This window comes from Convolutriloba macropyga, chromosome 11 (assembly GCF_964194025.1).
Source record: "Convolutriloba macropyga chromosome 11, txConMacr16.3, whole genome shotgun sequence".
NCBI lineage: Eukaryota > Metazoa > Xenacoelomorpha > Acoela > Convolutidae > Convolutriloba > Convolutriloba macropyga.
Window position 1 is genome coordinate 54929032 of NC_134478.1, and position 15213 is coordinate 54944244.

At 36.0% G+C, this 15213-nt stretch overlaps 1 protein-coding gene across 2 annotated transcripts in view; it reads left to right on the forward strand.

Moving 5' to 3' along the window:
- Positions 1 to 7907, forward strand: part of LOC142349340 (SHC-transforming protein 1-like) — a 35677-nt gene extending 27770 nt beyond the window's left edge. For both annotated transcript variants that reach the window (XM_075400819.1, XM_075400820.1), the window contains one exon: positions 6554 to 7907. In XM_075400819.1, the coding sequence (XP_075256934.1) occupies positions 6554 to 7779 (1226 nt within the window). In that variant the 3' untranslated portion in view covers positions 7780 to 7907. The remainder of the gene's footprint in view (positions 1 to 6553) is intronic.
- Positions 7908 to 15213: the final 7306 nt, after the last annotated feature.

Below are 15213 nucleotides of genomic sequence, written 5' to 3' on the forward strand. Positions count from 1 at the left end.
GCATAGGTTTTAGTGGTAATGGAATGGTTTTCAACTTTTTAATATCACATTTTATCGATTTGTGTTTATAAAACTTGCAATTTTTTCAATTTGAGAATTTTTAAAAAAATTATTGTTCCAAGTGTATGAATCTTTATGAGCCAGTGAAACTTTTTAAGGCTAGAAATAGCCAGACTGGATAGTCTCTTGAGACAATAGAATGGTGTTCTGAAGATATTAATATAACGAATTATAGCATTCTTTTTCTAATTTTTTATATTTTTATATGGCGTGATGTCTATTACCCTAAACATTTATTGTCAGTATTCAAGATTTTTCAGCCTCAGGGTTCAGAAAACTTGCTTAGGGGTTTGATAAAATCTGGCTGCATAGGTTTTAGTGGTAATGGAATGGTTTTCAACTTTTTAATATCACATTTTATCGATTTGTTTTTATAAAACTTGCCATTTTTTCACGTTTTTTGACATTTTTTGTCATTTTATAGGTTTATCTGGCCTCTAGAGCCCAGGAACCTCCTCTAGAGTTTACTGACAAGTGAAATAAATTCCTGAAATAAATCGTTCCTAAGATATCAATATCACGAATTTAACAAGATTTTGTTAAAAAATGCCATTGTTTTTAAAATTTTTGAATATTTTTGTCCTTTTCTGAGTTTAACGATCATTACTTGCAGATGGGTTACATGACAAATATCCAGAGACAAAAAATGTTTTCTTTTGAGTTTTGCACTTTCAGTCTTCTATACGATTTAGTTACTAACAAGTCTAGAGAATTTGAGGTTGTAGAGTCGAATCTCATCATGGAAAAAATTCCTAGCTCTCTCTCTCTCTGTTTTGGTTGGAGTGTCTTTACTTCTCTCTATCGTTCTCGTTTAATCTCGAACTCTCTCTCTCTCTCTCTCTCTCTCTCTCTCTCTCTCTCTGCTTAACTCTTTTGTTGATGCCGCACTTCAGCGGCTGTTATGTGGCGTGATGTCATCGTCTATTACCCTAATCTCAGGCCCTTTCAATCAAGCTAAAGCTAACCTCACTAAATAGTGGCTAAGTACTGACGAAGCCAACCGCTCGCCGGTCGTTTGAGAGCAATTCGCCCGACGTTAGTGGGTTATGTTTAATATTTCATTTATTAATAGCCGCCCTCATATTCTCAGCCGGCTATTATAGCGTTCCTATTTTTTTACTTCGTCGAACTTTTTTTCGCTTTACCTTTTTGCCGCTTTTTCGACATTTTGCGTGAAATCTTATTGACTTCTCTAGGCTAGTTTCACTCTTCTGCCATTTTGCTCAAAGTCCGTTTAAACAGCAGCTGCTCATCAAAGCAATTCAAAATGAAGAGAGTCAGTATTAAAAAATCAATGTCAGAAATAGAAACGGGATAAACCCATAAAACCCATTTTTAGATGCCCGGTACTAGAACTTTGTTCTCATAAGTTTTAGTTACTATCTATGATGCTTATTGGTATTGATACTAGACACTGTAGCCTCTCACTGACAGACAGGAGTATGTTCACCTACGAAATGACATCAAAATAAATCGCACTTAAAAATGTTTTTATACAAAAATCATTTTTTGTTAATATTTTCTTCTTTCAATCCCAATAGAGTTATGGGAATCAACGGCGGCCATTTTCCGGCAAGCTGCCGGGTATGTTTAAGATTTTTTTTTTCATTTTTGGGACCTCCTCCAAGGTTTGATAATAAGCTGCTGCATAATTTAGAGTTAATGGGATGGTTATCATTTTTTAATGACGAGTTTCAGCAATTTTTTACTAGCCGCACAACGATAGCTGGGGCTATTATTAGCCTATTTTTGTTACGAGCATATGACGTCACAACGACTTCAAATCTGTTTTTCGTTCATGCAATTTTATTTGAAGTGCGTGCGTGACGTCATTTTCGCTCTTAGTGGAGCGAATTTTTTGTTCGTTCGCGTGATTAAATTTTTGGTCACACTTGACTTTAACTCAATCTCAAAAACGACTTCATCACTTTGAAATTGACTTTTTTTTAAAGTCTTAATTCAAAGAGATAAGGTCAAATGGGTGTGTGTCATTCTAAATGAAGGTTATTTGAGAGCAGCTAATAGAGGCAGCAAAAATTATACAGATTTTTAATCAAAATACAACGTATCAGCCTTCAATCAAAAGGCCATTTTTTGGTCCGTCTTTTTAATGTCTTTTTTAAAACTGCAGATCTACGAAGCTATTTCGGCTATTTTGTCGGAATCTGCCGGCTATGTTTTATATAATTTTGTTTCTTTTTTCAAGTTTTTGGAAATGTATTATTAAGTTTATAGATTGTAACGAGCCAATGAAACTGTTTCTGGCTTGAAATAGGGATACTGGATAGTCTCTTGAGACAATGCAATGGCTCTGAAGATATTAATGTTAGCAAAATTTTAGCAAGATTTTGTTAAATTTTGCAATCGTTTTTAAAAATTTTGATTATTTTTGTCCTATTCTGATTTTAACTATCATTACTTGGCAACGAATTTTAAGTCTTGCAGATGGGTTTCATGACAGAACTGCAGAGGCAAAAGAAGTGCGAAGTCTGAAAACTTCTCAGTTTGAACTTCTCAGTTTTTTAAATGATTTAATTACTACCAAGGCTAGAAAACTAGAACTTGCAGAGTAGAATGCCATCATGGAAAATATTCCTAGCTCTCTCTCTCTGTGTTGGTTGGGGTTTCTTTACTTCTCTTTATCGTTCTAGTTTTATCTCACTCAGACTCTATTTCTCTCTCACCTTAACTCTTTTGTTAATGCCGCAATTCAGCTGCTGTTATGTGGCGTGGTGTCATCATTTATTACCCTCATTATTACTCATCATTGTTGATTGCTCTCAAACGAAGTTTTGTAGCAATTATATTAACCCTGCTGGTCTTTTATGCAATTTTTCGTCAGACCCATTAGACTTTTCGGCCTCAGAAAGGGGATTAAGAGGTAGTGATCAGTGGGCATTAAGATATCATAGAGCATTTCAGCTCACTAGTCTTCCAGCCTTTTGTCAATTGAGCTAAAGATAGCCTCACTAAACCGTGGCTAGGCATTGACGAAAGCAACCGCTCGCCGGTCGTTTGAGAGCAATTCGCTCGACGTTAGTAGGTTATGTTTGTTCATATTTTCATGCAGTTTCAACTAAAATGCGCTTGTGACGTTATTTTTCACCGTTAGTGGAGCAATTTTTTTCATTCGCGTGATTAAGTATTTGTCACATGTGACAAAACTCCTCTAGAAATTTACTTCCTGTTTCTCAAATTGACTTTACTTTGCTTTTATTCATGGTCAAGTGAATGGTCAAGGTCAAGTAAATGTGTGTCATCTAATTGAAGTTCTTTTAAGAGCAGCTAATAGAAACAGCAATAAATTATACATATTCTAAATCAAAATATTACGCGTCAGCATTTAACAAAAGATATTTTTTTCGCCAGTTTCTTTTACTATCTTTTGGAGACTGCAGATTTTTGGAGACTACGAAGCTATCGCAGCTATTTTCTGGCAATCCACCAGCTGTTTATAGTTTTTTTAATGATAGCAGTTATGGTCCTGAAAATTTGATTTTGTTCACTGTTGTAAGAACCGTCCCCTCTGCTTTTTTAATGTGTCTTTCGGATCTAATAGTGATTTCCGGGAACGGATATCTAAAGGTATCAAGTTGGTCAGTTTTTGTGAGTCTTATTTTTTTGAATGGGTTGTTTTATCTGTCATGTGTTTTCTGACCATGTAATTGGTTTTTATTTTCTTTCTTGCTGGATTAGGTCAATGCTCTTTTCTTACAACACGCAAGATTTAAGTTCATCTCTCTCAGTTAACTATAGCCAAAGAGACGGCTTTTCTTGGCAACAAAAGCATGACCTTGTTTACTTTCAAAACGTTTACTTTCAAAACGTTTACTTCCAAAACGTTTACTTTCGTTTCTCAAAGGTCTGCTAGATGGGTTTGTTTTCGTCAACTAATTCGTTATTAATAGAGTTGGAGCTCAATTTTTAGTTTTTCTTCTTGTTGTGTGTTTTTTTTGATAGGTTGCTCGAGTATATCTGACTCATCGAGTCAGTTGCGGAATTCTTCCGTTCTGTTTTTTGCTTCGTTGTCCTGACGCTCTTTTTCAGTTTTAAATATTTGTTCTCAAAGCAAAGCTGAGTATTTTTAAATTTCTTTGCTCTAACGGCGTCTTCAAGCGTGACTTCATCTCTCACTCTTTTGTAAAAGCTTCTAGGTTATTTGCCTGATAGGTTTTGATCATATATGACCTCAACAAAATGACTTTTGCACTTTAAAACGTCAGTTTAATTTTAATGTATTCCAGGTCCGCAAAGCTCATAGGTGTAATAAAGGTCACTATTTTGAACAAGCCATTTATTTTATTGCTCAAAGTTTTGTAATTGTTTATTAAGCAGTGCCGACAACTTCTTCAACTCAATTTTGTATATGTTTTTCTATTTTTAATCTATGGCACGCAAGGCTATTTTGCAGCTACTCCGGCAGTCTGCTGGCTATGTTTTTTAGAACAATTCAATTGCTCTCGAAAGAAGTTTGAAGCAGTTGGTGTAAACGTGTATGTGTTTTATGCAAAATTGTTGCTTGACCGTTTTCGTCTAGAGCAGTCGTTCGATTTCACTTCGAGTGACTTTTTCACGATTGGCTTTTTGATTGTTTTGATTGAGTTAAGTTGCGAGCATTCAGAAATTAAGTCTGTTGCTAAAGTAAATCTGATTGTGATAGAATACCGGTCATAGCCCCTATACCTTAGTGGTTACTACCCAGGACTCTGATCCGGAAGGTGGCAGGCCTCCTTAGGAAGATGTTTTTGCATCACAAAAGGTTCTCCCACCTGCCGTATTCTAAATTCATTGCCTTGCCAGTCATTCGAGAGCAGTTCGTTCAAAGTTAGTTGATTCATGTTTAATAGCCGCCCTCATCTTCTCAGCTGGCGCTCCTATTTTTACCATTCAAAGATTTTGAATTGCATTTGGGCGCCATCTTTTTTAACGATTTTTCACGCATTTTCGTGACTTTGAAGTCAAATTGAAGTGATGATTTTGGTCACGCCGCAACAATGTGGAGCGAAAAAGCAAGTGGTTTTGCGGCGTGAAATTTTTTGCTGTCATTTTATAAAGTAGAGTGAGACATCTAGCCTAGTGGCTTTTTGTTCACATGTGGCATTTTGACATTAGTTTTTGTTTTTCCGATTTTTGGATCTTTTCTTTTCAAATCTCTTTTCTTTTCAAATGGTTTTTCAAATCCATTCAAGGTCCAATTTTTTGTTTAGTTAATGAAACTTCTTTGAATTGTGTCTGCTATTTGTCAGCTACTTGTCCTGCTATGTTTTCTTACTTCGAATAAAAAATTTTTCCGCTTTACCTGAGTTCACAGCTTGTTCAACATTTTGCATGAAATATTTTTTGGTCTTCTCTAAGCTAATTTCATTCTTCGCCGGTTCAGTGCAAGGTGCTTTTAACCAGTAGTTGCTTAGCAAAGCAATCTAAAGTGAACAGAATCGGTATCGAAAAACGAAATCAAAATTGAAAGATGATAAACCCATTTTTAGCCCAATTTTAGATGCCCAGTACTTGAACTTTGTTCTTAGAAGTCTTAATTAACAACTCTAATGCGTTTCGGCATTGATACTAGCCCCTGCATCCTCTCATTAAGAAACAGGAGGATGCATAACTACGAAATACAATCAAAATAGTTTGCTCTTTTCAAACATTTTGTACAACAGTTAATTTTTGTCATTGTTGTTCTGTTCCTTCAATCCCAATTGGTGTTATGGGAATCAATGGCGGCTATTTTCCGGCAATCTGTCGGGTATGTTTATTTTTGTGAGATAGAAGTAGATGTTGAAACTGCTTTTCTATTACTTGAAATTGGATTGTTCGTTCGGTTTTTTTGAAGAGTAGATTGCTCACCTGGATTATTTTCAACGTGTTCAATTTGATTGTGTGTACTTTTGTTTGATCCTTTTTATTGCCTTCTCCTAACGGGAGACCAGTAATTTTCTGGATTTTTTTATCCGTTACTTTTTGTCCGTTACATTTATGTACAAATTTGTTGGCTCTAATTGAGCGATGTTTTTCCTGGTATATATTATTACTAAAGATAAGCCTGATGCAATTTTATCTTTTTTCGACAGCGTATCTCTGGTTGATGTAATGTTTCCTTAGATCCTGGGATATCAAAATTTCACTTGTGTTTGCAGTGAGCTTTAAACTGGTGATTCATCCAATGTTCGCATATTGCTTTGTGAAAGAAACAACAGGGTCAAAGTGTCCACCAAAGATGTATTGTAAAAGTCTCTACACAACAATTGCGGTCCATGAGAAAGAAAGCGACCTTGATAGCGTATCTTGAGCTACATAACTGTCCAATATTAAAATGGTATATATGTCCGTTATCTTGAAGTAAACGTACGCTTTATCCTGAAGCTTTGATAGTCGCGACAGTCAATTTAAATCATGATTTCGCTTACTGCAATTTCTCATCGCTGATCATTTGCAAATGTTTGTCTATCATTAAATTTAGGTTTGCTTCTGAGTTTAACTGTTAACTGTTCAGAGTCGAAGTGGGGAGACGAAACAGCTTCACAGTGCTCGCAAAATACGAGTTTTAACAACCAAATGGCTGACCGGCGCCATTCAAAGGACCCAACCATATTAGCCCCCAACACTCGGCCGCCGATGGCCAGCAACTTCCCTGAAATGAACAGTCAAAGAAATTCGCAGTACTTCTCCCAAAATGCGCCCAGGCATCATGGATTTGACGATAATTTCGTGTCCCAAAACCCGACACCCTATATTAATATGAACCAAAATGGCCAGATGCCACCAACTGGAAATGGGTTCCCAGGGAACATGAACCAACCGATGTCAGTGAGAACTGACTTGAACAACACGGGAAATGCTGCAGGGTTATCAAGTGGCAATAACAATTTTAGAAACAGTTACCCGTCTTCAAATGGCATGGACCCGATGACGTCACCGAACCAGCAGCAAATGACGCAACAGCAACGCCAGATGCACACGTTCTATCAGTCCACAAGTCCGCCTGTTCCAGCACCTAGGAAAACTACCCCTGGACAAGTTACATTTTCGGACCATAACAGCAGTAGCTCCTCCCAGGCCGCATCCAATTTGGCCAATATTATGAATCAGTCTCGCCACGTCCAGAACAACCCCTCAGCCGCTTTGAACCCTCCTGATCAGAACGCTCCTCGGGTTCCTGACCGGAGATCCCCGAAGCCAACGGAAGGAGGAAGGTTGGTGGCGTCGCCTATCGGTAATGCTCCTATGCCGGACATTTTATCCAACAATAAGCCGACAAGTAATGCAGTAAATAAAGCTGGAAACAGAACATCAACGGCTTCGTCATGCGATGAGAACCTGGTGGCTATTCCGCAAACTGAAAGCGTGCTTCCTTTAGGATCCCAGGTCTGGTTTCACGGCGCTATCTCCCGAACCGAGAGTGAAAGGCGCTTAAAGAAAGACGGCGACTTTTTGGTGCGAGAGAAGCAGTTGACAACAGCCGCCGGTGGTGCTGGCAGTGATTCAAAGCAATATGTACTTTCTGGGTTCCAAGGGGGCGTGGTCAAGCATCTTTTATTAGTCGACCCGCACGGGAGGGTGCGGACGAAGAATAACATCTTTGAGAGTGTAGGTCATTTGATAACGCATCATATGAGGAACAATATCCCAATCATCAGTTCTGACAGTCAAGTGCGTCTGGGGAACCCTGTCAAAAAACCCACTCCGCCCAGAGCTGGAATGCTTGCTACTGATATCTAATAGTTGCTCTTGTTGATATTGAACTATTGTAGGCCAAACAGAAAAGGTTGCTTGAATAAAACTTCTATTTGATGGAATTTAATTTTGTAGAAATTGATGTTTCGAAGTGCGAAGGCTTCAACCTGAAATTATCAAGGATTTTATTAGGATTTTAACAGTGCAATCTTTTCATTACGCAAAAAACGTACACTTTTTTTAGTTAAGTTTATATTTTTGGGCTTTCGTGGGCAACTGCTTCAGTCAGGCTGAAAATTGATTTCTCGAATTTCTTTGCTTTTTTCCCTATGACCCTATTTAAAAACCAAGAAGCTGAAGAGCCATAATATCGGTAGGTTTTATTTTGCAATTTGTCTTCTTAATCCGGATCTAGTCAGTCAAGGCAAGGGCCTGTTTGCAATTGTTTACAAATTAGGCTTTACAAATTTACAATTCTTTCATTTATGTCATTTCGATCAAATTTTTTGAGAGAAAAGTGTACGTTTTGAGGCGTAATGTTGATGGAAAGTGGACGGGAGGGGGGGGGGGGGGGGGTTATCATATACACATTATTTTGGAATTGTTTTCCGGTGTTTTGGATTTGGAGAGGTTGAGGCTCAGGTTTGATCACACTGATGCTTAGGAGTGACGTCATCGTCGCCCAAAATTGTTTTGCTTCACCATAATTTGGATTGAAGAATAATGCACAATTTGCTATTCCTATTTTTGTCATTCTTTCCACTATAAATCGGCGAAAATTGCCCTTTGCAGCGAGTAATTTTGGCCAGGGAAATTGCATGCATAAATGCGATATGCAATGATAACTGCCAAAATTTTTATAGCAAGAGATTTTTTATAACTTACCATGTAAGTAATTTGCTTTAGTGTGCTATGTTATTAATAGTGGAAAGAAGGAACTAATTGATGGATTGTTTTTGAGTTGTTTCAGTTGAGTCTTCGCTTAACTCTTCTTAGTTTATAAATCAGTTATGATTTTTCAGTTTCTAAATTATACACAATCAACAATCAGGCATCTTGTTTCAATTTACCTCTAACCGCAAAACCCTCAAATCCTTCAATTCATATGCAGTCGTCGTCAGCATGAAATTCGGTCTAAGAAGTAATAATTGCTGCTCGGTTATGGTTTCATTACTTGAATCGAAAAATGTTTTAAAGGACGATATGAAAATATCGGTCTTGTAGTTGACAAGTTGCAACACTTTTTTTAGCCTTGTGCTTTAGATCGGCCTAAAAGTGGTTCTGTTAACTAAATAGACTATACCTTTGCTTATACATTAAATAAAATTTATTAATTAATTGAATTCAAACGAGGTCTGTGTTAATTATAGTCATCTGGTCATTTTATGCGATTTTCTGTATCAAAAACCTGATCTTGCTCGTAGGGCATTAAATGGCCGAGCAGCTCTCTTAGAGCCTTAATATTCTCACCGAAGTATGCAATTCAACGAAACTGTTTTCAGGAGACATTTTTAGGGCGGTCCCTTATCTTAAACATTTGGCCCTCAGAACCTAATATTCAAATTTAATAGACGTGTCTCAGTTGGAAAAGAATCAGATTTTTGATACAATAGCCTTCAGTTAAAGCCATGAGTATAAAAAGTCTTCTCTCGGTATTCTTCGAAATTAGAGTTCTCATGGATATGCCAATTTTAAGTGTTTCCGGCCTTTGATGGTGATGCCTCAACGGGACAAGTATTTGCATAACATTTAACGTGAAAGTGCCGTGGAATTCCAAAATGTTTCGTCATTCCGTAGTCAGGAGAATTCTGTCCTCTTTTTTCTCCGAAAACAGCTTATTAATTGCTCTTGAACGCAGTTCATAGCAATTATTGTGTCTTTTTTATGCAAATCTTTCGCTTGAAAATTTTGCGCTTTTCTTCTAGACCATTCTTTGACTTCTCAAGTGACTTTTTCACGCTTTTGTTCATCATTTTTGAGTGAGCTCTAGTGCTCCGAAGTTGCTAATATAAAATCGGTTGCGGCGTAGCAGAATTAACTGACTTGTAGCGCAGTGGTTAGTGAGGGTGGCCACGTAGCGAGAGGTCAGTGTTTCGAATCCCGGTGGGGTAAGAGTTTTTTTGGCACCCATAAAGAAAAATTGATCTAGGCTGGAGACCCTGATGAATTAAATTGCCTCGCCTGTCGTTCAAGAGCAATTCTTCCGACATTTGTCGGTTTATGTTATTTAAATCTCTCTCTAAATTGATTGCTAGTAGACGTCTCTCAGTGCAAAATGAAGCAGATTTTTTCTATAGTTGGTCCAATGGACGGAAATTTTTCTGTACGTTTTTTCAAAAAATAGTTTTCTCAAAATTCTAGTTTTCGTGGTTTCGTAGAGGTGGAATAACTGTTTTCCCCTTGTTTTCTGTAGTGCGCTAGGTTGTACCAACTATTTGAGTTGCATTTCATAAAAATTTTTTCGGAATCTGAAAATTGCAAAAAGTCTGGCTTATCAGAAAAAATCCGTGTTTTGCACATTTTCCCTCTGTTTTTAATTTTTGCATTTTACTTGAAGAAAATATTTTGAATTTTTGTCGTTGATTGTTTATTCCTGCTTTTGCAATACTTACAGCAGGTCTCTTTTGGATATATAAAGGTGTTTCGTTTTTAAATTGATCTCAAACCGAGTTTGTAGCAATTATATTAGTCTTGTGGTTGTTTTTGTGCGATTTTGCTTTACTGGTTTTTTGTGTGATCCATTTGATTTTTCGTCCTCGAAAACGGGATAAACAGGTAGCGCTCAGAAGGCATTAAGTGGCCGAGCAGCGCTCTTGAAGCCTGCGCCTTACTAGTCTCTAAGTGCGCTGGACCTCACCCCCCCCCCCCCCGCCACTCCTCTCATGCCCCCCTAATGCATCCCTAAGCCCAAGCGAGCTATTACCAAAGCCAACCGTTGACCGGTCGTTTGAGAGCAATTCACCCCACGTTAGTCGGTTGTTTTCAACTTGGTATTAATTCCAGGCAAATGAACGGAAGATTTCCGGTGAGAATGATAATTAGAAAACTATTGGATTAGTTTGAAGCACCAAACAGTAATTTTTAAAGTATAATATTAAAGGAGAGGTTAAGAAGAAATTATACTTATGCCAGGCCTAGAGTGGAGATGAGCATTCTTTTTATGTTGAATTTCGATGCGCAAATTCTTAGAGAACGAATTCCTTTAGCGCGTAGCGGTACCGACTAACCGGTGGTGAATAACGCCTCTAAATATGTTCCATCTATGTACGGGATTAATTATCCGTTCTAATTTACAGCTCTTAATACTACAGCTTAGCCCGAATTTTAGCAAACAAAAAACATTGAAAACTACTGCATCGTATAATTGTTTCGACCCCACTTGTGGGGGGGAGGAACTATATACTCAAACGGTTTTTGTTTTTCAGTCAATTTTGGCCGATCGATATATTCGTCGTAGAGAAATGTGAGTGGTATCATTAAAAAGCTGGTCCAGCGTAGAATTCAAAATTAAAAAGATTTTTTGATTTTCGTTTTTTTTTCGAGGAGTTATCGAGGATTGAAGTTTTGTGTGAACACGGGATATTTGTTCACTTATAGTGTAATTTTTCTCAAAATTAAAATATTTTCTATGAAAATAGTATTTCAAAATTAAATTTCACGCCAAAAATGAACCATTTTTGTGTTCCTAATAGACTAAAGGCGATAAAAATACGAGTTCTGGTCTCATAGGGAAGTTCACTATCAAAAAAAAAATTCGAATTCTATTTGAGAGCTCTTTTAATAAAATTTTTTTCTCTTTTTGCTTCTTTTAAGTCACCTAGAGACAAATCACTTTTTATATTGAGGTTCTATTAATGAAAAACCTCCTTTACATTCAAATGAAGCCCAATGATTAAAAATCATCGTTTTCAAGGAATTGCTCATGTTTTTTTGGCTTCGATTCTGAGTTTTCGTAATTTTAAATGAAATTTTGTTTCTTTTTGAGGTTTCACTAATTTTTTGGAGTCCCATCCCATTCTTTGACTAACAGTCTAATATGTTCCATAATGAGCATTAAGTGAACATATCTAGTGCTTTGAGGGGACAGCTAATGGCTGTTAAGACTTAAAATATAATTTTTCGATTTTTTTGAACATTAAAGAATCATAAACTTATTATCGTGAACTGTAAGTCAGTACAGGGGTGACAGCACCCTCCTCCTTCCTACTGCAACCAAATTTAATCTGGTTAGCGATTTTAGCTTCTTACTATTGGTTATATGACTTCAATGACACAAGGTTTCAAAAAATTTTTAAAAATTTTGGATATTTTTGTATTATTGGTTGCTTTTGAAATCTTATCACATTATCCAAATATTGATATCTCCCATTAGCTTACAGAAGATGTTCAGTGGATCAAAGATAAAAATTTCATAGAAATATTTATTGTTTAAATGGCTTCGACACCTCGTACTTTTCTTTTGAATTTTTGGTTTTTGCCTGTTTTTGTTGTTGTTTTAATAGTCATAACACTTATTGTGATATCTTATTGATTACCTATGCATTGCCAACATAAATGTACTCCCATGGGGCATCTTTGAGCGTATTTTTTGACTTTCGTTGAAAGCTATTGAAATTAATAGCTGTTAAGAATTTTGGAATAATTTTTCGAAAAATTTTTTTGAACTAACAAATCTTAAACTGTTTCGTGAACTGTTAGTCAGTGTCAGTATTGACAGGACCCACTTGCTTTCTACTGCAACCAGAATTAATCTGGTTAGCGGTTTTATCTTCTAACTATTGGTTATATGACTTCAATGACACAAGATTTCAATTCTTTTTTTTTACTTTTTTTTGGATATTTTTGTATTATTGGTTACTTTTGAACTCTTATCACATTATCCAAACGTTTTACACATTATCAAAAAATAATTCTAGCCCCATTGGCTTAGAGAGGACGTTCGGTGCATCACAGATAAGTCTTTCAGGGAAAAGCTAATGGTTTAATTGTCTTCGACACTTCTCGCACTTTTCTACTGAATTTTCGTTTTTGCCTGTTTTTGTTATTGTTTTCAGTCATAAGACTTATTGTGATCTTGGTCAATGTGAGTACTAATAGAATCCCTCTCAGTTCTTCCGCAGGCAAAATTAATCTGGTTAGCGGTTTTATCTTCTACCCATTAGTTTTAAATCTTCAAGGCCACGAGATTTCTTAATTTTTTTCAAATTTTTGGGTACTTTATTTTATTTTCGGATCCTTTTGAAATCTTATCACATCATCCTACTGCTGAGTCTCCATTGGTTTAGGGAAGAAGTTCAACGGATCATAGATAAAGTTTTCAGAGAAGAGTTTACGAGTGTAGTTACTTTAACATTTTCTTCTGGCATTTTCAACTGAATTTTTGGTTTTTGCCTGTCTCTGTTGTTGTTTTCATAGTCAATAACTTGTTGTAAGGTCTTATTGATGAAATATGATAGCCAAACATACTCGTTTTCCCATCGAGGCCTAATTTAGCGTATTTACTGGCTTCCGTTGAAAGCTAATGAATTTAATGGCGTTGATAATACGTGTTTTCTCGAAAATTTCGTGGTTCTAATGTATTTGCTCATATTTGTTGATTTTTTGAAATTATGTTGATAAAAAAACACAAATCCCATTGCTCTTAAAAAATAATAGAAAATAGAAAAGTTTTCAGTGAAAAGTTCATTTTTTTCATGCCTTCGACACTTTTCTCGCTCAATTTTCTCTTGAATTTGCTGTTTTTGTTCTTTAGGTAGCCGTAAATTGATGACAGGTCTCATAGGCTTGTAATTGAGGATTGAATTATTGATGTTACCCGAAGTAGTCAGTTTATAGGGAATAGTCTTAAAGTTTATGATAAACATTTTGAAATTTTTTTCCAACTTTTCAGTTTTTGTTGTTCTTTTCGTCAAATTGTAACATATTTTCATCAATGAGAGGTCCCATCCAGTTTCTTGTATTTTAAGAAATAACATATCTGTTGAAATTATTTCCCACTTCTATTTTGTTTGTTGGACAATATGCGTTTTTCTGAACGTTTATTGAGTGGCCTATTTTTGTGTTTCTTTTTCTCTTCTCTCAGAACAATGGCGTAATAACAGATCCCGATGGTTTTAAAATGTGGCCCAAGTAAATTTATTTAATCTCTCAGTGCAAATCCTTCAGCTTAATTAGAAATAACAATTGAAATAAAAATACTCAATATTCAGATGATAGCTACTGATTTTAATGGTAGCAAGAGTTTGTGTTTTCGCAAATCTTTTGTTATTTTTTGATTTTCTTTCGTGCTCGTATCTATGGCTTAGTCTAACCAAAGACAGGTCTTTTTGGTTCTGTAATAATTTTTCAGTGATTTATCAAGGATTATTTAGTTAAAAGCTAATGATTTTTAAGATTTTTGAATTTTCTTGGTGCAAAAATTGTTGATTAATTTATAAGTTTCGCCTCACTGTTCGTTCTTTTTGTCGGCTTTTTACCTAGTCTCATTAAGAAAACTTCTGCTGTATAGTTAGGAAAAAGTAAACTTGTGTAGTTAAGATTTTATCTGACTGCTTTTTGAGGTTGTTACTAGGTGCTTTTCAATTTAGATATTCCGTTTTTGCCGTGAAATTTTTGTTTTTGCTAATTTTGTTGTTTTTTTATCTGTCGCGTAATCTCTTTAATGTCAGATCACGTTGGCGCTGTAATGAGTCATGGCATTATGTAATTCAATTAGTAGATAGGTTGTGTAGCGATTGTTTTAAACTCAAACATCTATTTTTGTTATCTCTTCATTTGGTTGACAATTTAGTCAAAAATGTAGATGAGCTCGGGTCGGAACATCATGTGCGAACGCACATTAACGAGCCGCCTTGTTTTTAATTGCATAACAGTTCACGGGGTATTAAAAGTCCCGGTAATAGATTCTAGAAGTTTTTTAATAAAGTGAAAAAAGGTTTGACAACTTTGGTGGTGACAACTTTGTCAGAGAGACCGCAGATAGAAAAAGCAGATGCTGTTTTAGACTTCAAGTAAAGTAAGTAATTAGGATCATAGAACACTATCGCAAACGGCGATAAAGCAAATATACAGAAAGGAGCAATCGCAAAAATCGATTAGTTTAGGTTGGTTATAAAAACGGGGCGACGTTATCCAAATTCAGGGCGACGTGTCAGATCTCAATCTGGTAAATGCAATTGTTTTCTGCAATTTTTAGTCTATGCACATTTGTCTCAGTAATAATTGCAGGATGATTTTTTTCGGCTTGATTCGATGTTCTCAATTTTTAAGTAAGTATTATAATGTCTTTTTTAAGTATTGTATAGAAAAAGAACAAAGGTTTGTATTAATTGCATGAGGTACTGCCACCTTTCGTTAGGCTACATATCTCACTATCAGTATAAAAATAAGCCTTAGATTCGAGACACAATCTTATGAAAAAATATCTTGATCTCGTCGGATATTAACATTTCGCTGAGTGCTAGAGTAACATTGGTGGGA